The 23,953-nt window shown below is 42.4% G+C and overlaps 4 protein-coding genes across 12 annotated transcripts in view; 2 read left to right on the plus strand and 2 right to left on the minus strand.

Annotated features, from left to right (window-relative positions):
* LOC135258755 (liprin-beta-1-like) overlaps positions 1-3,417 on the plus strand; it is a 28,264-nt gene extending 24,847 nt beyond the window's left edge. For all 7 annotated transcript variants that reach the window (XM_064342301.1, XM_064342300.1, XM_064342302.1 and 4 more), the window contains 4 exons: positions 207-395; positions 521-694; positions 1,496-1,561; positions 1,997-3,417. In XM_064342301.1, the coding sequence (XP_064198371.1) occupies positions 207-395; positions 521-694; positions 1,496-1,561; positions 1,997-2,080 (513 nt within the window). In that variant the 3' untranslated portion in view covers positions 2,081-3,417. The remainder of the gene's footprint in view (positions 1-206; positions 396-520; positions 695-1,495; positions 1,562-1,996) is intronic.
* A 204-nt stretch (positions 3,418-3,621) lies between these two features.
* Positions 3,622-11,054, plus strand: LOC135258759 (uridylate-specific endoribonuclease C-like). The gene is given in 9 exon segments (XM_064342313.1): positions 3,622-3,760; positions 4,584-4,655; positions 6,025-6,124; positions 7,059-7,170; positions 7,492-7,613; positions 8,486-8,598; positions 9,421-9,571; positions 9,788-9,839; positions 9,842-11,054. Coding segments are annotated over 9 exon segments (903 nt in total). The 5' UTR covers positions 3,622-3,749; the 3' UTR covers positions 10,012-11,054.
* A 715-nt stretch (positions 11,055-11,769) lies between these two features.
* Positions 11,770-15,161, minus strand: LOC135258757 (zinc finger protein 664-like). Of its 2 annotated transcripts, none has more exons than XM_064342309.1 (2): positions 14,999-15,161; positions 11,770-13,722 (listed from the first exon to the last, which is right to left on the minus strand). In XM_064342309.1, the coding sequence occupies exon 2, from the start codon at positions 13,629-13,631 to the stop codon at positions 12,363-12,365; it is 1,269 nt and encodes a 422-aa protein (XP_064198379.1). In that variant the 5' UTR covers positions 13,632-13,722; positions 14,999-15,161; the 3' UTR covers positions 11,770-12,362. The 2 variants fall into 2 exon arrangements, with proteins under 2 accessions (XP_064198379.1, XP_064198380.1); XM_064342310.1 differs by having other exon boundaries at positions 11,770-13,719; positions 14,991-15,149.
* Positions 15,162-15,593: 432 nt separating this feature from the next.
* On the minus strand, positions 15,594-23,825 carry LOC135258756 (uncharacterized). 2 transcript variants are annotated; one of them, XR_010331088.1, is made up of 4 exons: positions 23,723-23,825; positions 18,088-20,219; positions 17,741-17,760; positions 15,594-17,225 (listed from the first exon to the last, which is right to left on the minus strand). XR_010331088.1 is itself a non-coding variant. In XM_064342308.1 (3 exons), exon 2 carries the CDS (start codon positions 20,205-20,207, stop codon positions 18,123-18,125), a length of 2,085 nt encoding a protein of 694 aa, XP_064198378.1. In that variant the 5' UTR covers positions 20,208-20,219; positions 23,723-23,825; the 3' UTR covers positions 15,594-17,225; positions 18,088-18,122. The 2 variants fall into 2 exon arrangements, 1 of the variants encoding a protein (XP_064198378.1); XM_064342308.1 differs by lacking the exon at positions 17,741-17,760.
* Positions 23,826-23,953: the final 128 nt, after the last annotated feature.

Raw genomic sequence — 23,953 nt, forward strand, 5'->3', positions numbered from 1 at the left:
TTTAAGTTCCTTTCTGCTTGACAAGTGAAATTGTCTTTCCTCATTGTCAAATCTTGAAATGAATCAAACTGTATCACCTAGTATTTAGCAAAAGAGTCATAGAAATAAGACTTGAAGTCTAAATATATGATTAAAATACTTGTTAAGACTGACTTATTTTTAATGTTTATTTTTTGCGGTGTTTTGGCCTCTCGTGCTTGCTGTAGGTCTTGGAGCCCCGCTTCACGGTCGAGACCCTTGCCCTTCTGCTCAACATTTCCCCCAATAAGACCCTTTTACGGCGCCACCTGGCAACCCACTTCCACCTGCTGGTGGGGACGGAAGCCCAGCGCGAAAAGCAGGAGCACCTGGAGTCTCCGGACTACGCACCCCTCACCGCCACCGCCAAGGTCAAGGTCAGATGGCGCGTCTGGAGCTCAAACACAATCAAAGGCTTGGAGCTACCAGATCTGGTCGATAGTTTGGAAATGTCTGCCTCTATGTTTTTGTTAATGGTCTGTCTCGTGTGTTCGCGCCTTAGCCCAGGAAGCTGCTGTTCGGGGGTTTTGGGAGTTTGAGGAGGAGAAGACAGGAGGAGGTGGAGGAGTATGTCTGTCCCATGGACATGGAGACGCCCAGGAGCTGCAGTTTCCCGGGCGGCCGACGTCACCTGGACCCGCGGCTGTACGAGGACGAGCTGGACCGGCTCCAGCGGGTGAGACCTCTGCTGTACCACCTGGGCTAGGTAAAACAGGTTAACCCAGGCTGTACCACCTGGGGTAGAACACACAGCTGAGACTAGGACAGCGTGGACTGTACCACCTGGGCTAGGTAAAACAGGTTAACCCAGCCGGTACCATCTGAACCAGGACACACAGCTGAGACTAGGACAGCGTGGACTGTACCACCTGGGCTAGGTAAAACAGGTTAACCCAGCCTGTACCACCTGAACCAGGACAAACAGGAGAGCTTGGACTATGTGTATATATCTCTCGGTAGGTTGATTCTTCACTGCTCGGAGTGTCTTTTCCTAAAATGTCCTACCTTGTACAGGTGCTGTTGGCAGCTAGGGCGACTGCACACCTGAACCTGCCCAGGTTCCTGATAGGTGTTTCCGTGGATACCTACTGGAGCACTTTCTCCCCCTTTAAATTCCCCAGTTTAGGCTCTAAAATGTAGAATCGTTTCCTCAACTCTGCCACGACAGCCCCAAGGCTGAACTTGTATTATAGCTGTCACTTTCTTTTAGCCAGATACAGTGGTGTACAATGATGACAGTAATATATACAGTAACAGGTACTCAAAAGCACAGAAGACAAGAGGAGTACAGTAGTGCTGTAGAGTGAAACTCAGAGCTTGTTAGTGGCAGTCGACTCCATTGTGACTTATTGATTATTGATGAGTGATTATTGCTGCTAGTGGTTATTTGGTGATTATTGAGTCCGGCCTTTGGGGTTTGCCCTGCATGGCTTCATCGGCTGGGCTCTGAAACGGAGGCTCACCTTTACCTGTGCAGATGGAGGACTCGGAGGGAACGGTGAGGCAAATCGGAGCGCTCTCCGAGGGAATCAACAACCTGACGGTGAGACACTGGTTATCCCCAAACTGAACCGCCATTTTAAGTCTTTGGCCTCTGTCCTAGTGTGTTAGTCATACCCTGCCCTTGCCCCATGTTTATAATGAACTGGATACAGCCTCTCTGGTCTTTACTGCGAGTGGAATTAAAACACAGGAAGTCTTTCAGTCTTCACACTGCGTACAATCGTGCAGCCTGTTACTGTGACCCCTGCAACCAGCACTGTAGACCAGTGGTCCCCAAACCTCAGGTACCTGGGGGCCACCTCAAACACACCTGCTACAGCGAAGCCCTTCGATGACTGAAGTTCAGTGTTTTTTGATGGAAAATAACTTCCTGGGAAGGGCATAACTTCTCGTTTCGGTGGTCAATTTGTAAAAATATAAAATACTTTGAGTTTGGAAAAACTGATCAAGGTTATGTTTATTTGACATATCCCAGAGCTTGCTGCAGAAGGATCAGTTCCTGAGAGAGATGGCCGCTGGCTCTCCTGTTGCCAGCCAGACGGAGGACTCCAGTGTGTGAGCGAACTGCTGGTGGAGAGAATGGAACACGGTGACAGCGCAATATACCAGGGCTGCAATACACCAGCGCTGCAATATACCAGGGCTGCAATACACCAGCGCTGCAATACACCAGGGCTGCAATATACCAGGGCTGCAATATTCCAGGGCTGCAATACACCAGGGCTGCAATACACCAGAGCTGCTATATACCAGGGCTACAATACACCAGGGCTGCAATATACCAGGGCTGCAATACAGCAGAGCTGCAATACACCAGGGCTGCAATATACCAGGGCTGCAATATACCAGAGCTGCAATACACCAGGGCTGCTATACACCAGGGCTGCAATATACCAGGGCTACAATACACCAGGGCTACAATATACCAAGGCAGGAATATACCAGGGCTGCAGTACACCCGGGCTCACCAAAGCTGGCCCTCTGGTCCTCAAATTCTCCGGCCCTGGTTTTCTTTCCTCCCAAGCCATTAACTTAACAATCGGTGCTACTGATTGGCCAGACTGCCTTCACACCTGACTCCCAGGCAAAGGGAGGGTGGAAAACCAGCAGCTGTCGGCCCTGAGGGCCGTGATTTGGTGACCCCTGCCATACACTGTTTTCCTTAAGTATTATTAGTTGTATGAAGGAAAACTACACCTGTGAATAAAGCATTGATAAGGTGTGTCCCATTGCCCTATGGGTAACGCACAGGATTATTGTGCTTTTTTACCTCTTAAATTTTAAGAAAATGTGAAGTTCCCATATGGGCCTCAGTTCTTAATTTCATCTCCACCCCTGTGCATTCAATTCAATTTTATTTTGTATATCGTATTTTACAGAGAACTGTCGGAAAGACACTTTACATAGTTCATCAGGTCAACAGGCATGACTGTGGTTCAATGTCATTTATTGTGAAAGAATAAAATAACACCATTTTTAAGAGATTCAGTACATCGCAATATGTTTTGGTCGATGTTCACATACATTTCTTAAATGTTGCTTTTCATATTTTATGCTATATGAACATATAATTTCAATTTGTTTTACATTTCAGTGAGGTGCGTTGGCCAATATGAGTGGTTGGATACAAAATGTACGAAGCATGTGAAATACACATGATAATGAACACTGATCTATTATTTTTCCTATATCTCTGGATTGCTACAAATATCATTTTGTCTTTTATACTGTAAAATATATCCTTTTTTTTATTTTTAACATTATATATTTTCAGTATTATAATGACAGTCATCAATATTTTATGATGCAACTCTTGTTTTTTTTAATCTCACTAAAGCCAATTTATACTGACAGTTTTTATGTATTGAAAAGAAAATAAAGCACTTTTCAACAGAACCTCTATGTGTGTGTGTGTGTGTGTGTGCGTGTGTTGATGTGTGCGTGCGCGTGTGTGTGTATGCGTATGTGTGTGTGCGTGTGTGTGCGTATGTGTGACCCTTAGTTATTTGTCTTCCTTTTGCTCGCTATGGGACCAAACATCTTTCTGCACACAGCCAATCCAGTCAATCCCGCGTACAGCCAAAGGGCGTGTCGACTATGTTGCCCTATACAATTGGACAATATGTGTTTGAGTGACATAAGTTAAATTTCTTCCCGAAAAGAAATTCCTGTAAGAAGACGTCTGACGCCTCGTGGTTGCAGAACTGTGTTTGCTTTTTGGAGTAACAATGGCGCGCAGGTATGACATTATTTTTCTCTTTATTTGTACTTCTTAAATGGTAACCTTTCGTATCTCTGTTTTTAACAGTATAAGAGGTGTGTCTATGCTTTAAGTTGCACCCGCCTGAAGTTACAGTGCTAATGTACTAGCGGTACGTTTTTGTGTGTTTGATCTGTATGCCAGAAGTTTCCCATTGATATTAGCTACATGTGCGCTAATATCAATGGGATTTTGTGGAAGTGAAATCTACCAATCGTAACGTTAATAGAAGTGTATTTATAAAATATGTATGTCGCAGTATTTTTCAACCTCGGTGGGATTTTTAAGATGTTTTCAATTGTGGACACAAGCTAGCTGTTTATTCATTGAGAATAATCAGCTGTAGATGAAAACGGTGAACGGCAAACAGAATGAGTTTTAAAGCCTAACGAAGCTGAGGCAGTGGAACTGGCTTTTTGTTTTTTGTTTTTTGGGTCAGGTTTCTCAGTCCATTGGATGAGCAGTCTATTTCCTGACGAATAATCGAATAATAGCCTAGAGGTGTTTTTTTTTTTTTGAATAAATGAAGCATGCATTGATCTCTTAACTTTGTTATTTGCAAATGCAGGTAACGGTGTGCGTTGAACGTCTAAAATAAGAAAACAAGGTTTGGATGCAAGGAATGATCTAATTTCTCTTGACACCGTGCCTAACGGAAAGCCATGGCGTCGAATGATTTGTTTGTTGTCTATTCATGATGCAGGACAGCGTGCAAAGCGTCGAGTTCCTACAAACAGCAGTAGCCTATTTCGCAACACTTGTGCCGACGCCTGACCTGACCCGACCGCTGTCTTGCTTGCAGGTGTTCTGGCCGAGACGTTTCACTCCTCCTCCTGTTTTTTACATTGACTTGCACGCGTCTTGATGCATCAAGGTAAGCAGTCACTGCCGTTAATAAATAAATGTCCACGGTGATGCCGATAATAATTGAGGGAGTTCATTTAAAAAAATAAGTAGGCTAATACAATGTCTGATACGTTAGCTTTTCAGGTGAACATTGCACTTCACATATAGTTACACACTGGAATGTTGGACGAAGTGTTATCTGGTAAGAGTTGAATTAACACTGTTGGACTTTAGTTAACCCTGGACATTTCACTATGTGTCTGCAGAATTCCTTTAAAAAAAACTCCTCGAAATCATAAATGTTGAACTGTGAATGCTGAGATTGTGAAACAGTCTGGAGAAACACAACACGCTCTGACCCGCCCCAAGAGATCAGCAGGTTTATGAAGCTGCTGGCGACACCAACGCATTTTGCAATTATATTTGAATTTGGGATGGGCGCTGGATTAGGCTGCTGGAGTAGCAGGCTCAGGGGTGTAGCACGAAATTCGGAGCCCTGTGCATGTGCAGTCTCTGTGGGCCCCCTTAGAATTTTAGACCGAAACAAACTTTCTAGTCCAGCCCCCCCCCCCCCCCCCCCAGTGCTAAAAAAAAAACCAAACAAACTTAAAAACAAATTCAAGTGGGTTTTCGTTTCATCATTTACTTTTTCCGTGCAGCTTTTACCATTCTGCTGTTTTAGGGGTATTACTGCTGAATTCTTGGTCCCCGTTCTTCTGCATTTCAGAAGTTGTGACTTAAAGCGTTGTTTTCAGAGTGTATTTTTCAACATTGTTGGTGTCGTCAAGGATACGGGCAGCCAAGGCAAGTTCAGTTCCACTTGATTCCAGGGCATCCTCCGAATTTCAATCAACATGGTGGCAGCATGACAAGGAGCTACTGTGAAACCTACCGGTTTTTTTATGTGGTAAATTGTCATTCTAGAGTGACCACACCACTCCTGAAGTCTTTGTTTGAGTGAGCTAATGAACATCTTAACCCTAAGTCTTATACCGCCTTATTTTAACCCCTTAAGTCACACTGGCTCTTACGAATATTCCTACTCCTTACCTGTACAGTACGAGTACTGCAGTCCTCCGTCGAAATTCCTTTGGGTATTCAAGCACTGAAAGTCATCTAAATGTATGTTCCAAAGAAATGCGTAATGTACATCCCTACGCACTGTGGAAAATACATTACCTTGGTCTTTTAAGTAAAGTATTTTTTCAGTAATGATTGAGCCTGTATTTGGGTGGTTTTTTCCCTGTCCACTGTGGAGTGTTCTAACCTCACTGCTTGCTTTTTGGGGGTTCAGGCCTGGTCCTTCTGTTTCTCTGTAAAGTGTCTGTGTGACAGTTTAGTGTACAAAGCGCTATACAAATAAAATTGGTTTGATTTGATTTACTCTTGCGCTGAAGTCCGGTTGTGGACCAAGAGCTCTCCGACATCATCAACGAGCTCTGGAAGTTGGACACAAACCGCCTGAAGCCTGGGACGGACTATACCATCTCCTTGCAGGTGTGATTTTCATGTTCTCCCCCCCCCCCCCCGAAGACCCCTGTTCTCTCAATGGTACAGCCCATAACAGCCATTAGTAATGCAAAACAGTGGCCTCTCTTAACAACAAGACTAATAAAAATAACAGGTGTGAATAATGATGCATATCGTTAGGGATGATATTTTAATTACGTAGCAACCAAAGTCTTTTTTTTTCACTGAACAATTGTGTTAGTTTAAAAATGTATAATTTTCCTGTTTATTTATAAAGAATAGCTCATTGCCTATATTGTTATACAGATTTCATTGCCCATCTTCATCATGCACGGGTGCTTTTGGAGGGCTCTGTACATGCAGTAGGTTGCAAAAATGAAATAGTTTGAAGGCATTGAAAAGTCTGCCAGTAGGCACCCGTTTGAAACATTGTTCATTTCGGCGTAACTGAAGACACAGCCAAGTGAAAATGAGTGGGAACGTGGCATTATTCCAGCTCACACTGAACACAAACGCGCTGTGTTGAGTGTGCTGCCCGTGGGGGGAGGGGAGAGAGTGAATGATGCCAGGAGATGATCGGAAAGCAACTAATTACTATTAGGCTGGCCAAGCATACACAATCCCTGGGTTGCTTCTCTCACTGATTCTTTCGTGATTGCTTCAATTTCTGTGTGTATGTATACACCTGTGCATCTGTTTGCATGTGCGTGCGTGTGTATGTGCGTGCGTGTGTGTGCTTGTGTGTGTGTGTGCATGTTTGTGTGCATGCGTGTGTGTGTGTGTGTGTTTGTGCATGTCTGTGCGTGTGTGTGTGTGTGTGTGCTTGTGTGTGTGTGCGTGCGTGTTTGTGTGCATGCGTGTGTGCATGTGTGCGTGTGCATGTGCGTGCGTGTGCATGTGCGTGTGTGTGCGTGCGTGTATGTGTGTGTGTGTGTGTGTGCATGTGCGTGTGTGTGTTTAGGGGAAGGCGGGCTTCGTCACCCAGGGAACTAACACCGCCAGGGACCACGCCCAGTCTCCGCTTTTCTCCCATGTTAACGAAGCCAAATTAAAGAGCATCAAGACCTACTCCAGTAAGTCATGTGACCGATAATAAAGGACCTGTGTCATGTGACCACTGACATAGCGGGTTAAAGTAAAGTAAAAGTCCAGCCGTGTGTTCCTTCCACCCATGAAGTGAGCCGACCGCGTTCTGGTTTATTGCTGCATGATCCCTCATCAGTGCCAGAGTTTTTACAACTATCACGTACAGCTGTGTGAATGAATGAGTGATGAGCAGAATGAATGTGTGAATGAAATACCGATGGAAGAGCGTATAGAGTTAACCGATCCACAAGGTCGGTGAGCCAGTGAATGCGGCACTCATGCCAGACCGCCCCCCCCCCATTCCTCAGACTTCCTGGACTTGCTGGACAACTATGAGAAGTCGACCGGCGTGACCGAGAAGGTCACCCCCGAGGAGCTGGCCGAGAACTACCGCTTCCTGGACTCCATCCTGCAGACTGAGGTCATGAAGGTACTGGACCTCTTCAGCATCTGTATTAGCATTAGAACTACACTGCCACATCTGTATTAGCATTAGAACTACACTGCCACATCTGTATTACCATCAGAACTACACTGCAACATCTGTATTAGCATTAGAACTATGCGGCCACATCTGTATTACCATTAGAACTACACTGCAACATCTGTATTACCATCAGAACTACACTGCAACATCTGTATTACCATCAGAACTACACTGCAACATCTGTATTACCATCAGAACTATACTCCGCTAAATTATACCTGTAGGTACAGTAGTAAAATGTACTCGGACCTCAGCACAGTTTGCACTTCTCCTTATTTCAGGAGGTTTGAAATCAACTGTTTTAAATAGGAAGAGGCCCATATGAAAATAGAGCCCATTAAATTAAATCCACGTCTTTGAATGGTAACTCATCCGTGAATTCAAAAATGATGACAAGGAAGCTTCCAGAACATCATGGGGATACATTTGTCGACAGTCACAGATTTAAAAGAATTATATTTTAAAAAGGTGGACGCTGGGAACTACTGAATATCCCATCAAGCCAGTCATTAGTACCTGGGTACGGACTAGACACTGCCCAAATCAGGCTGTGTCTCAAACTCAGGAGCTGTTTTTTTTTTTTTTGCAGTTAGACAGTTTAGTGTACAAGTGTAGAGCCAAACCTGTCCCTCATTTACAATACTCGGGTGTTTCCGTTTTTTGTTTTACCTGCACCTGGTCATGAAGGTGTGTGTGCGTGCGTGCGCGTGCGTGCGTGCGTGCGTGTGTGTGTGTGTGCGCGTGCGTGTGTGTGTGTGTGTGTGTGTGTGTGTGTGCATGCGTGCCTGCCTGCACGCATTTGTTTTTCCTTGCAGCGTGCTCACAAGTACCTGGTCAGCAAGGGGAAGTCGAGCACAGACCTGAGGCTGTTTAAGAACCAGCTCTATGACATCTGGTTCCGCCTGTACCACAGAGACAGGAGTGCAGGGTGGGGCCCACATTCACACTCTCACATTTTAGCCGTTTGTACAGGCACAGCTTTTCACGTGTATATATATTTTTTTATATGGCCAGTGGTAACCTGCCCTGTTCCTGCAGATCTACCATCCTGTAGGCTTTCAACCCAAACAAAGCACACCTCATTCAACAGCTAGAGATCTTGTTGAGCTGCTAATTAGTAGAATCAGATGAGCCAAATTACGGTTGAAATGAAAACCTATAGGATGGTAGATCTCCAGGAGCAGGGCTGGGCTGCCCTGCTCTAGCTGTTGAGTGAGGTGTGGTTTGTTAGGGTTATAGTAAAAACCTTCAGGAACAAGGTTGGTTACCACTGGGCTAGGTGCATTGCCCAAGGATACACCAGCACGGCTACCTCACCATTATCCTACAGTGAGCTCCACAGTGAAGTCAAAGCATTGCAAATCTCACCACACCGTCTATTGTGTCAGTCCTACATACTGTACTGTTTTAGCGTTCCTTTCAGTGAACAGTTTATTTATTTATTCTTGAGTATCATTAGTTGGTTACTGGTGTCACACTGTAGAGAAGGTTTGCACCTTTGTCTTTAACTGCTCTAGATTTTCAGCATAAACCAGGTGCGTTGGCCTAATGTGATAAAATAACAGGAGTCTTCACTTAACTGCTGGGGCGTTATTTTCACAGAGCTCGAGCCAATGTTCCAGGTGCAACACAGACAGCTATCACACAGTGCAAATGTCAAATATATTCTTAAATTTACTGAGGGATTGTCAGTATTTACACACTTCCCTGATGCCGCCTGGTTTGTTCCCCTCCATTTCCCTTTGCGTAGGGAAGATTCATGCGGATTTGAGCACGTGTTTGTCGGAGAGACGAAGTTCGGGAAGGAGATCGCGGGTTTCCACAACTGGGTCCAGTTCTACATGGAGGAGAAAAATCACCACCTGGACTACAAGGGCTACAAAGCCAGGGACCAGGATGTGGTGAGCACACGCGGGAGGAGGAGGAGGCTGCAGGAGCAGGGCCAGAACTACGTGTTCCTGGCTGGAGTTTCTGCCATTGAAATGGTTACAATGGGTGGTTTTTCATGAGATGTATTATGACTGCCAATCAAAGTCTTTGGATGTTTTTTTGGTTTGGTTATGGTTTAAGCCTGGGTAAACATGTCTGATTTAGTCCTAAATAAAGGAAAGCTGCAGCCGGACGATAACGACCACGTGCTGAACGTGCAGTTCAGCTGGAACGGGCTGGTCAATTCGAGGTGGCGCTCTTCACCATCGTCTTCCTCAAGTCCACCGTGAGGGTGACCCACACCGTGATCAACGTGGACGAGTACCAGCTGGAGGTGGTGGTGTACCGCCACGGACGCTCCATCGGGACATCCTACCCCAAACTCCTGAGCAGCAACAACAGGCACGTGTAGATGCCTCCACACACCTACCCCGGTCCGGACTCAGCCGTCTGGTCCAAGTAGCTGGGGCCACAGATCTGTTACAGTACGCTATTCACTTATCTCTGTGTCACTATGTCCATGTCACTTATCTCTGTGTCACCATGTCATTATTTACACTATATAACCAGAAGTATCTGGACACCCCTTGGTCTGGGGCTGTTCTCCATGGTTTGACCTTGGCCCTTTAGCTCTAGTGCAGGAAATTCTTAATGCTACAGCATAAAATTAACATTTGTCTTACAAAGCTCATCCCTCCATCGAGCTCAGTACTGTGTGATCAGTGGCCTGGGTTCAGGATTTGGCTGTCTGGTCCTGGATAAGTGTGTGCAGGCATTCATGTAGATGCGACCTGTGCATTAATACTCACGTATATATTTGCATTTGCTTTGCACTAATATTAATATGAGTAAGGCCTGCTGTGGCTGCCATATATCTGGTGCACCTTTCTGTCTCTCCTCTTTCTGTCTCTTCTCTTTCTGTCTCTCTCCTCTTTATCTCATATCTTGGAGGTGGTCCTTCATCATGATCAATGGACAGCCCAAATTCGACACTTACGCCAGTGTTAGACTTTTGTGTGTCAGACATGTATTTCACCATTTGGCCGTTCTCAGCCATAGGACGCTTCAAAGCGCTCGGCCAGCATAGTCTGGAGATAAGACAGGGCAGGAACTGGGGGGTTAGCCATCTGAGAGAGGTAGGGGTGTGTCTGTGTGCAGCTCTTTTTTGGGCAAGTCAGTTTTGGGCAAGTTTTTTAGCAGTTGGACGTGGGCACTGAGTCCTGCATCAATGTCTGATGTTATGGGTTTCATCTCTGGTTCTTTTGGAATATTCTGCTGCCTTTTGGTTACTGAATTCTGGTCTTTGGGACAAAAGCTGTGGTCTGGTATCTGCTTTCATTCATTTCATGTCTGACTGCCCATGTCTGTAACCTTTAATTGTTTTAAGGTAGTTGAACCTCGTCTTTAGATTAGACGTGATTATTTGTTGTAACTTAATAAATTTCTTCATTTTCATCAGGTTGTGGGTTGCACATTTTGATAAAGGGTGATCCAACAGTTAACTCTGCCCATCAACAAATTCAGCGATTTAATTGATAATCAATATCTTTGATAATAATTACCAAATTAAATCTAATAAATATATTTAAATGTTAGATAAGTGAGGTGTTTTAACTGTTAATGCACTCAAACGAGCGTGTTAACGGTTAAAACTGCTGGGTTCGGAAAATTAAACATATTTCAATTAATCCTCACCTTGCTGACGAGTTACGTACCAAGCAACTTCTATCTACCCAAGACATAAAACTGAAATCCTGACTGGTATGTGTATTTCAAGAGTAGTGCTTGGTCGTCAGTTGCATTTAGTTTGGTATTAATTAGATAAAGGGTTGTGCAAATTAGATGTTTCTGCTTAAACTTTTAAACTATAAGAAATATGCACATGGAATATTTTCAAGAATTTTCATAATTTTATATGTACCTATATTCAATTTTAAGCAAGCATTTTGGATTGCTTCCCTAGCTATCCAATGACGACAATTTTACAACCGCAGTCTTCATTTAAAGTCTTCAATTTTAGTGCCCATCCAAGTGAATTATATATTATATTATATATTGCTTTATAAGCATCAATGTTCTGAAAAAGTTTATTATAAATCAGGAGGCAGTTCACAAGAAAATCAAGTGTAACGTCTAAAGTCAGCCTGTATTGTACAATTTTCCATTCAAGTTCATCCAAGTGAACAACACAAACTATCACATTAAAACGATTAATGCACAAATGTTGATGTTGATGAGATTATGAACAGATGCCCATGCCATCATCACAGCTAGTCAGAATGTTCAGGATTTCAGTTTACAATGAAAATGACATTTATAATTTATTTTCCCGCCTGCAAAAAACTTAAATCTGGCTGCAAGTTAAATTTTTCAAATCACATTTAATATAGGCTACATTTTTATTGGATTTTACCACATCAGTTCCCAGTTACAACTGATTTCCCACAAATTTCCTGTTTCAAAACATAATTTCATAATTTAAGACATTTTTCTTCCTGAAAATTCTCTGAAACTCAGCTCCACATAACTTTGTGATGCATTCTGAAAAGGCTTCCTCCACCCCCTAAAATAAATAATTTCCCATTATGATTCTGAAGGGAAACCTAACATTAAATTACTCTCTGATTCTCAATTGATTAAAGCTGATATTAGGTGCCAAAATTAAAAAAAAAAAAGTTTCTATTGTGTATTTTTTTAAAGCTTCTTTACTGTTAATGGTGCTGCAACAAATAGATAATTGTGTGCGTGTAGCGCAAGGCAGATTCACTTATGAAGTCTCTGATGTTTATTTAAAGATGATGCCTGCTTAAAGCATTTACTACACTGACTACATTTGTACGTTTTCTCATTTGAGTGAATCCTCTGGTGTTGTTTTAAATTAGACGCCTGATTAAAACTTTTGCCACACTGGACACACCTGTATGGTTTTTCACCCGAATGAATTCTTTGGTGTCGATTTAAACGCGATGCCTCGTTAAACCCCTTCCCACACTGGGTGCAGTTGTACGTTTTCTCATTCGAGTGAATTCTCTGGTGCTGATTTAAATTAGACACGTGATTGAAACACTTCCCGCAGCGGCCACAGCTGTAGGGTTTCTCGCCAGTGTGAATCTTCTGGTGCCGTTTTAAATTCTGAGCTTGGTGGAAGCCCATGCCGCACTGGGAGCACCTGAAGGGCTCTTCGTTGGTGTGAATCCTCTGATGCTGCTTCAAAGTAGCAGCCTGATTGAAGCACTTCCCACACTGGGCACACTCGTGCGGCTTCTCGTTGGAATGAATGATCCGATGCTGGTTTAGGTGAGACGGCTGTTTGAAACTCCTCCCGCAGTGGTCGCACTTAAACTGCTTTCCAGTCGTGTGGCTGCTCTTGTGTTGCTTCAAGCACAGAGCCCGGGTGAACAGCTTTCCACACTGGCCACAGCCGTAGGTTTTGTCACCAGAACTCATTTTCTGACACTGTAGTAAAGTGTAAACGCCCACCAATCCCAGACTGTTCTGCACAAAGCTGCTCCGACTGCCCAATCCCTGCACGTCGCAGTGCCGAGTTTTACTGCTGCAGTGAAGCATTTCGGGGTTATCGATTCCTCCGTCACCTCTGGAGCGTGGACTGACTTCTCCCTCACTCCGCCACGACTCCGTCTGAGCCTCACTACAATCCCTTGCTCCGCTCACCTCATCATTCATGCAATCGCTCGCTAAACTTTCATCAGATTCACATTTCACCTCATCGAATCCGACGGTCACAAGACGGAAGTCCTGCTCTGCTTTCACGTAGTCTCCTTGGTCAGACTCTGTTTTGATTTGGTCCGGACGCAGACGGGCTACACATTCCAGCTCTGTGCTGCTCGAGCACTCCGTCTCCATAACATCCGCCACACTGGTTTCGGTCTTCACCGGTGCGGTACCAGTCTGGGGCGGAGCGAAGCCGCAGTGTGCCGTGACACACGCCGGCTCATGCGTGCCGAACCCTGACTTGGGTTCTGGCTCGGCGGCGGGGCCAGAGTCCGGTGCACTCAGTTCCTCCTCTTTCATCCTGATGCTGTGCTGCTCAGTGCCATCTCAATGCACAGAACAGTCCGGTCTGCATTTTTCTGCAGACCAGATATGTGCAGGAGTGCAACTCCTGGAGGAAACAGAGGGAAAAGAATAGGCTTATAAACACAATGTTTAAAAAGTGTGCAGAACCTTGCAGTTCTGTGATTATTCCTTCTCGCTTTGCTTTGCTCTGCTCATACACACACAATTTGATTGTGGCAGACAGCGCAGCCACAACTTCTGAACCGCAAGGCCATGCCGAGTGTTCTTACGACATTGAAACACGCAGTAACGTTTGGTGCATTTACTGCAATCGGCGAGCATTTCTTCTCAAAAGTGTTGACACTGGCTAAAGGATCGGCACGTTGCATCAGAAAAAGGCACGTTCTGTGCAGCTGGCGTTTGAGAGGGATTTAACAAATATTTAGTGAGTAATGGAAAGAAGAGCGAACTCTGCAAAGACACGTCGCATTCAGCTCTACCGAGCGAGGGGAGTCAAGCGGCTAATTATTATCTAGGTATTTAATGTGAGGCAAGGACACAATCTAAGTTGTGCAAACCACGATATATGACTTTGTTCTGTTCGTGGTCGTTGTTTAAAATCGCTGGTCTATTGCCATCTTCTGTTGTCAAAGTAGAATTTGTTTGTCTGCAAGGGGCGCATTATCTATCATGGCTTTAAAGGCCCCACGTTCTGACGATATTATAAACGGATGGTTGATTTTTGTTTTTGCATCTGGATGCAGCGACAGCATATAGTCCTTTTCCCCTAAGCAGTAGGCTATTTTTTTCTATATAATTGCGCCGCCGTGATAACACACACAACGATACATTCGCTCGCGGTCATATCTGTCCAGAATGTAAACAAGAGTAGGGGACAGCCGGAAGAAATTTTACGACAACGTTAGTCTACCCTCTGAATCAATGCAGGACAGCGTTAACGCTAAGTTAGTTCGTCTTTAAAAGTCAGATGTTTCGTAGAATAATAACTTTGACACAACCAGGGGATAAACTCATCAACATAACAGTTGAGGAGTTAAAGGTTAAGACAACAGATATGGTAACATAAGCGAACGTAAAACTGGTTATCTTGACCAAAGCTCAACTATATGATCTCGAAGAGCTAACATTAAGTTAAGAATGGAAGTATGGTTTATCGGTTGAAAAAGAGCAGTTTCCTGCTGAAACTTTTAAGGCAACGATTCCGTAAGCTAGCTGGTTAGCTACACATGCCATTGAGAAGAGGCCTGCATAGATGTAGCGCTAGCCACCACGCTAACTTAAAATGGTAAAAAAAAAAAAAAAAACTAGATGGATCGCAAGCAGCTATGAAGTCAGACAACAAAAAGTGATTACGGACATACCATAATTTGTTTTGACGGTGTCGTTCTGTTTTTATTATTTCAACATCTTCCTTCCCGTAGCTCCCCAATCATCTTCTCAACGAACTAGATACCTAACTAGCAATCAAGCACAGCAAATAATTTGTTCTTCTTTACGGATTTCTGGCATCCTCACCGCTGCAAAGCGCATTACTGCCACCTAATGGTCATCGAAAGTCTTCTCAGGGTTTTGTGGTTTGCAACCAACGTTTTGGAGCATCACCGCCACCGACTGGAAAGGAGTGTGGATCGATATTCTATCAGCATAACTTGAAAACGACATCCTGTTTAATAACCCTGTGTTTCTTAAGTACTGAAATATAAAATAAAAAGCAAAAATTCTGCTATGCATGCTCACATGTAGTCTAATAGAGGACAAAAAGGCAGTCTATATACATCACTCTGGCCTTCTGCCGGACCCAGGATGGTCCTCAAAGAGAAAGTGGTCACACGATCTCTGCCAACCCCCTAAACAACTCTCTGCCTCAAAGCCCCAGTAAAACTAATGGAAATGCCCTTCAGCAAAGAGACAAAAGAGAGACAGCAAAAATCAACCAAAAAAACGGACAATAGAATATTATTTGAAAGCAAAAAGTGTTTATTATAGAGGTTCCTGACAATTCCATTCAAGAGCACATTGAATGATCAGAACCACAGTTATGAAAGGTTAATAAGACAAGCATCAATTAATTAAGCAAGCGGCATATGTTTTCTCACTGAAAATTGTAAAATGTCTCGAAATTACAAATTGTGTCTTGTAAGCACAGATGAGTTTACAATATGGTGAACCTTTCAGTTACTGACCGGTCAAAATATGGCAATAGTATGACATTCAGAACAGCATGTGGTACTCTATCATGTCTAATAACATTAAGGTTTTGTTGCCCTTAAGTGCTGATCCATGATGATGTTCACTAACCGAAATCTTAATCTTACAATTTACAGTTTAGTAGACACTTTTACAAAGGTGCACTTCACACGCCCAGCACCAGACACCACAGGAGATTGACAAGGGTACTGTCAAAAGTGCCTCTATCAATGTGCTTGCCTCAAGACCTGTGGGTAATAGAAGTGATAGAAAGATTATTCATTTATTTTAAAAACAGAAATTAAATTGGAGCTTTGAGGTGTTAACCATTTTAAGTTCAAAATCAAATCTGATCCTAGGCCAGCACTCAAGGACAACTTACCCATGACACCTAAGTACGTTGTCACTGACACAGAAGTATTACAATAAAATGAGAGAACTTTCACTTTTTAGACGAACATTTTGAAAATGTTCAAAATTACGTATATAAACTCTTAACACTGGTTTGATTATTGGTTGGTTTTAACGTGTATTGCTAAAACCAGTGTAGGGTGGATTACTTGTAAAATTGAATCTGATACTGAAAACAAACGACATGAAAAAATTGAATGAGTAACATAATCTGTTGGATTCCTTAAAAGGTGTAATTTCATCTGGTTTTGCATTACTTCCAGTTTCATTAGCCAAAAATATTTTAGCATAAATGTGTCAGCAAAATACATTAGTTTGTATGTTTCAAACAAGATTGTGGATTCTTATTAATGTATTTGAATGTGTACCCTTATGAAAAAATCACATGAAATTTGCTGTTTTCGTGTGTGAAAATCACAATTTCACGTGTGAATATTATGAAAAGAAAATGTCATATGGACTGGAAATTGTCTCATGTGACTCGCTTTTTCCAAATGTGAACTACGATTTTTGCATTTTGAAACAAAACGTGATTAGAAATAGCTTAGGTTACCTTTTCCGACTCATCTCATCAAGTGGGATTGGTTTTATAGTTCACATGTGTACTCTTCACATGTTCAGTGTTTACATGTTTTTGGACATGTGTTTTTTGGACATGTGGTTTTTTCGTAAGGGTAGCAACTATGCATGCACTTACTTCCTGCTCATCCCCCAGTATAGTTGTACATGTGGTGCAAATCTATGTGTGATTGCATACCCCTCTGTGTGTGTGTGTTTGTGTGTGATTGCATGCCTGTGTGTGTTTATGTGTGTGTGGGTGTGTGCACATTAATTTTTTAGCAATGAAAAATGCCTCTCCAGACTCAATATTTGATTTGGATAATAGATCATTTTGATGAGATGGAGGGTCCAAGCAAAGAGCAGAATTATTGCAGACAGTGTGGATTTCTTCTTTTAATGGGTCATCCGGTGAGTGGGAGGGGCTCTGACCTAAATAAAAGGAGACAATAAAACATTAATAGCCCTTAAATACACAATTCTAAATAAGCATTGGGCTGGTTGTGCCTATAGTTATAGCACTACTTGCACAGGATTAGTTTTATGCCGGGAGGTTCTGTCAGTGTATGCATTGCCTGTTACTCCTGTGGTTTTAATCCTGTGTCAATAATCCATGTCCTTAATTTTTACCAATCGAGAGAGTAAAAATTCCAGCCAGAATTACCTACTTTTTTCAGACCTACTCAGAGGTCCTCAGATTGTACCTATCTCGTATGAACAGTATTGGGATCTTCATTAGAAATGAATGGAAACTGTGTGTCCAACAAGCAGGAATTCCTGATAAATTATTAAAAATCACATCCCTGCTCTCTATATGATATTATGTTCCATTCACATCTGAGACATGGTCAGTGACTTGGGTGAAAAAGTGAGGATTTTTTAATCCTGTATGAATGGCTTCATTGCAATTGCTCCCATAATGAGTAAAAAAATGGAATAAAACTCACCCTGTGAAAATAGGACTTTTCTGAACATTCGGAGGTAGGGGAAAGGGAGAGGGAGGAAAATAGTGCATATGTCAAAATATAAATTAATCATAAATTCAGAAAATACATTTTAAACAGCCAAAAGTGTCAATTAAATGAATAACTAAAAGATGGGTCTGATCAATAGAGAAGGGTTTTTATAATAATGAACTTAATAATTCGCTAATAATTAAGCCAAAGCATCAAACTGTTCTTTTTTTTTTTTGGCATTTCACAAACTAACTGAGACACAAAGAAAAGATAATATGGAAAATACAAGATATTTTGATTGGCCAATTCAAGACTGGATATACGATGTATCTACTCACTGCTCTCCCAAGCTGTTCAGGTTGCCATGGCACCATCAAGCATATTGATCATCATCCTCATCATTCTTGGATGCTTTATGAACTGCTTCCTGAATTTCCTTTTTCTTCTCTTCAGACACCGGAGGTAGCACAGCCATCAGCTCACTCTCAATTTTCTCCAGTCTTTGCATGGTCTTCCTTTCAAAGTCCTGCTTATTTTTCTTGACAAGATTTCTTATTCCTTCTTCAGCTTGGTCACAGGACGTTACCATGTTTGCTCGCTCACTGATGAACTCTGGCTTGCTGATGTCTAAAGACATGAGCTTGCTCAGCTTGCTGACTGCGTCCATCAGATACTTGTTAGAAACATCTGTGTAGGTCCCTGCGATCATATTAACCAGGCTGGTAATGTTGGATGCATAGAATGCCTGGTTGTAGATCACGTCTTTCAAAAACATTCGTGAAGTGTACTTGAATGTTTTGTTTGATGCTTTCTCACCAGTTTTAACAAAATCATTCAGGGATGTGCCCAGGCAGGTTTTGATGAGGTTGGAAACCATCTGGAAAAAACGCACCAGCTTCTGCCACTGCTCCTTCACATTTCCCATTGCTTCTAGACCTTGGGCCAGAAGTTTTATGGTGGTGTTGAAGTCTATCTCTTTGACTGCACAGTTTCTCAAGGAGACAAGAATTTCGGTCAACTCTTTCTTCTTTTCCTCCATGTTGTTAAAATGCTTCTCATATAATTCCCTCGCATCCTTAAGCTGGGCTCTGCTCTGTTCTACTTTAAAGCGAGCGTTATCCGCGGCTATCTGGCCTGCAGACTTGGAGCCTGAACTATTTTCTTGAGTTTGAGTAATTTGTGGTGGTTTTACATTGAATGCTGAGGTATTAGTTGCAGATTTGCTTTCGGTATCAAAAACCATAACATCTTTTCTCAGACTTTTCATTAGCTCCACAGTCTGTTTTGTTATGGCATCATCAGGCTCTTCAGGGTTAACTTTTCCCAGTTCAGAGCAGATAGTGATGGCTTTGGTGCATATTCCCAAAGCTTCCATTTTTGGTTTGCATTCTTTTTCCTTTTTCATTACTTCTTGAATTTTCACAAATTGTTCCTTAGTCCAATTGGTTTTGGGGAGTTTAGTTTTCTGGTCAACTATTTCAGACCACTTGATTTGGTCTCCATCAAAAAAAACATCGAGGCCTTCGACTAAAGGCAGTATCTGAGGTGATTTGGAATAAATATTGTTTGCCGAGATTTGGTCATTATTTGCATCAGGTTTAACTGTTGCAGTGGTTTTTCCAGTTGCAGTGCCGGCTATCTTTGCAGGGAGGTTAACTGGTGAAGCGACAATGGAAGCAAGCCCTGAAAGTGCAGTTGTAACACTGCCAGCGAGCCCTTCCACAAAATTCATTCCCATCATGTCCCAGCCACTTGGCATTGAGTCCATTGCTGATTTGAAGCTTTCCTGGGCCTCCTTCAGCTGCTGGTTCATGTTCTTGTAAGCCTGTTCAGCACGTTTGGTGGCCTCCTCTGCAGCCACTTTCCTCAGCTCATTTTCACTGATTTTCTTTCGGACTTCTTCCAACTCCTCCCCATATACCTGTTTTGCACTGGTGCAAGTTTCGAGGAGCTCCTGGATGAGTTCAATGACATCAGTGAACCTTTTCTCTGTCGACTGAGCCAGATTCACACACTCATCAGCTATGTTCGAAATGTTATCCAGCTGGTCTGGGAGCATGGCCTGAACAAAGTTGTCATCATCCTGGAGGAGTATCTGCACTGCCATCTTGATGTAATTTGGTACATTGCTGGTGTAGAGACGAATTTGGTCCATATTCTTGTGTGCATCATTGAACGCACGCCACCCAGAATTACACACTTGCATGAGGCAGGCACGGAATGAGTCTGGGTACTTGATATACTTGAATCCACCCTCTGGGCCACCTTTACGAATGGAAAAATCAGAATTGGAGGAGATGAAGATCAGCTCTGCCAGGATGGCTATGGACATTGGTGCTGGGGTCAGGTATTCCTCCCAGTTAGCGTAAGGCTGCATCAGCAGTTTTGTGTCCTCCCGGCATTCTGCTGCTGTAGTGAGGCCTTTGGTAACTTCAAGAATCTGGTTTGAGCTTGCCATAGTTTTTCTTTTCTAGAGAAACAGAAAACACAATTTGTCTTGGATGTTATATCAATACAATGCTTGTGTGTATATATATATATATATATATATATATATGTGGACACAACCTTGTGACTTAACCGCATGTATAAAGCTTGTTGGAGAAAATCCACTCTTGAATTTCGGGAAACGTATTTTAAAAATATGAAAATGGGGTTGCTGGGTGGTGCATTTGATTGGTACCTGGATGAGCCCCATAGTCTTAGACCATGCCAGGCTCACTGTAGCTTGTAGCTCCACAGGACATTACATTACAGGCATTTAGCAGATGCTTTTATCCAGAGCAACTTATACATTGCATCCATTTATACAGCTGGATATATACTGAAGCAATGCAGTGTCCTACCCGGGAATCGAACCTGTGACCTTTAGAATGCAAGACCAGTTCCTTAACCATTATACTACACTGCTGCCTACGACAACAGACAATTGGCAACTGCATCGCCAAAGGTATGGGAAGGTTTAGTAGTTTAGGGGTCCACGTTCATTGCTCTCGAGCGACCCCCACTGGTTGATCAGGCAGCTGTGGACTGCATGCTAAGGCCATTTATGAAAATGTCCCCACTCTATATGAGCTTGGCTGTGGTCTGCAGTGTGAAATTTCCATACTTTCTACTTTAATTACTTAGCCATTGAGCCACTACAAAAAAATGGTTTTGTTGTTAGTAGCAGTAAGTAGTAAGGGCCTGTGCAAAATAAAATAGCGTACCGTATAATTCAGGCCCTTGGCATTTCATTTGACAGTCCTCATTATTAAAATCATGAGCGATATGAGTGGGTCACCAGTTAATATAATATAAACCTGTCTTAAAATGTTATCTTTTAATTTATCTCTCCGTTTGGACTAACCAGTTTGAATGAACTCACATTTACCTTTGAAACTTTGAAAAACATCAGGATGAATAAACTTGAAGAACTATTGAAAAAGATTGCACCTTCATTTTTATCTTGGATTATAAGACCAGGTACATTGGTCCAATAAGAACAACCAAGTAGAAAAGCGTAGAACACCCATGCGCTGTTATATAAAAAATCGAAGAAATCTGAAGAAGAAGCTTCAGCAAAAATATTGATTTATTGTCAGGTGCAAAATGCTCAAAAGTCAAACCAAATCAACATATCAGTCACGGGCCTTCATCAGCGTCTAGATCCACCAGATAATTTTTTCTTTAACTGGTTAAAATGATGTTAAATTGGGAAAACTCTTTAAATAACCACCATCAATAATCACACAAGTATAGTAGTATACTAATAAAAATACAAAATGAGGTCCAACTCATACATTTTGTAACCTGCCTAACCAAACAACAGATGGGCTATTTTAAAAATGTGCATTCATGTGAGCAACAGACCTGCCAATGATTGAAACTTCCATATGGACAAATGCAAGATGAACTAATAAACTAAAATATTCTCTAAATAGACTTCATCGTACACCTAGTAAACTACAAAAGATAACCTCATGGCAGAGGCATGTATCCTGAAACTAAAACTATAAAGCCACCAGTCTGCCTGCTGTAGGACGGCAAATATCTTCATCATTTATGGAAGCATACAGCTAAAAAGGTATGGTGCCATCTTCAGCTAGCAATCCTTTTAACAACGATTACATGTGTCCTGGGTTTTTTTCCCGCAAGTCAGAAGCCACTACCGAAACAGAATATATTCCAAATTTAAAAAAAAATAAAGAAAAAACCTTTTCAAGGAAAGTAAGTGTTGATAATGCCTAAAACAAAATGGGGAAATGAGGCACTTCCTCTTGCTCTGTGTCATGGCATCGCTTTCCAACACACTGTTTTTCAGAATGGTTCTGCCCCAATGTGGCTTCACCCTGCTGAAAAATCCAGCCAAAGACCGACCGGGATTCTACTCTGGTTTAAGCTGTGCTGTCCACACTTCTAGCTGGTTAAGGCTGGTTAAAGCTGGTCAAAACGGGTCTCTAGAAGCTGGTAAAAGCTGGTCTCTAGCTGGTTAAAGCTGGTCAAAGCTGTTCTCTTGCTGGTTAAAGCTGGTCTCTAGCTGGTTAAAGCTGTGAAGCTGTCTAATGCAGCTGTCTTGTGGGTAAGCTGGTCTCTAGCTGGTTAAAGCTGGTCAGTGGTTTTAGCTGGTTACAAGCGGTTAGGTTGACTAGCTTTTAAAGCTGGTTAAAGCTGGTTTCTAGCTGGTTAAAGCTGGCCAAAGCTGGTCAAAGCTGGTAGGGTAAGCTGGTGACCAAACAAGTGGACTATGTATGCTGACTATATAGGATGGTCAGCTGGTGTAAAGCTGGCTGACCAGTTAAAAGTATTAAAAACCTTAAACCAAGTTGACTGGTTTAAGGCTGGAATTTTCAGGAGGGCTGAAATAAAATAGGGCTAATTTGCCTACACAACACAAAGGGTCAATTTGAATGTTTATAATGGTGACATTTGGGTGATGCAGAAGCGCATCCAGTGTGTGACACATGCATTCATGATCAGTATGTCAAAAAGGTGAGTGACGTTCACCATCAGGATAGGTAACTAGGTAATTTGCTATCTAGGTTAGAAATTATTGAGATCTGTCAAATTTGTCAAATTTCCTATCAAATTTCAAAATCCAAATTTATGGCTAGCTAGCTAGCTAATTTAATACCAAGTATGATCTGATAATAAAGTTATACCGTATTGTATTTTTGAATCTTAACAACATTAGTTTGCTACTCATCTGGTATTGACAACGCATAGCTTTATGCGGCTAAGTAGGTAAAAAGAAATAAATTTAGCTAAATTTTTATGTTATAATGAAGAGTAGGGAAACAAAACCGTATATGCTGTTTAGAGCAAAAGCTATTAAAATTAACAGTATAATTTAGCATTAAAATATTAGAATAATATTAGGTTAGACCAGGAGTTCCCAAACTCTTTTTCTGATGCACCCCCAAATGAATGTTCACAAATTTAAGCACCCCCAACTCCCCCCACCCACACACATATATCGGGTTCGCGCGCACGCACGCATGCACGCGCACATCTGTTGAAAATAACTAACTGTAATCCCAGAATTTGACTAAATTTGATCACTCCCCAGGTTTAGAGGGACCCATACACTTGCCTGACGATGCCGTGGGCCTAGCAACACCCTTTACCTGTGACTATATCATCCGTTTACCACAGCCTCTCAGGCCTGATTGCCCTGTTATAGTTGGGTGCTGGACAGGTACTAACCTACATGATCATATTTCAAAAAGAAAAAAACAATTTCAAACTTTTTCCCCCCATAATTTTCAAATATTCCAGGCTAACCCATCCAACAGCAAGTTGTTTGTTCTGGCTATATCTGTAAGTAACTTGATTAAACCAGTCTAACACAATTCATTCACTGAATCCTCAATGTTTATATTATCAGTGCAGTATAAAATCATAATTTCCCCCAGTACCTCTACCCTAGAAACAGATCCAAACCTGTTCATACAGCAGCCAGAACCTTATGTTGAAAAAAGTTGGATGTCTCACCGACGATTTTGGAGGTCTTCCTCTGTGGTATGGTAGCAGTGGAGCTGTTCTTCTGAGGTGAGATGCCTACACAGTGCAGACCCTGTTGTATATATACACATCAGCAAGGGTTGAGCCTGTCCCTTTTTATGAAAAAACTTGATTTCTTCATTTTACCACTGAAATGACAACTGGAGATTTTATCTCGTTATCTGTGTGTTCATTCTGATGCTGTTGCACCAGCTGGGATGA

This window comes from Anguilla rostrata, chromosome 7 (genome assembly GCF_018555375.3).
Source record: "Anguilla rostrata isolate EN2019 chromosome 7, ASM1855537v3, whole genome shotgun sequence".
Lineage (NCBI taxonomy): Eukaryota > Metazoa > Chordata > Actinopteri > Anguilliformes > Anguillidae > Anguilla > Anguilla rostrata.

Excerpts from the sequence above, each read along its gene's own strand:
- LOC135258756 (XM_064342308.1), bottom strand. The coding sequence starts at position 20,207 with ATGGCAAGCTCAAACCAGATTCTTGAAGTTACCAAAGGCCTCACTACA.
- LOC135258757 (XM_064342309.1), bottom strand. The coding sequence starts at position 13,631 with ATGAAAGAGGAGGAACTGAGTGCACCGGACTCTGGCCCCGCCGCCGAG.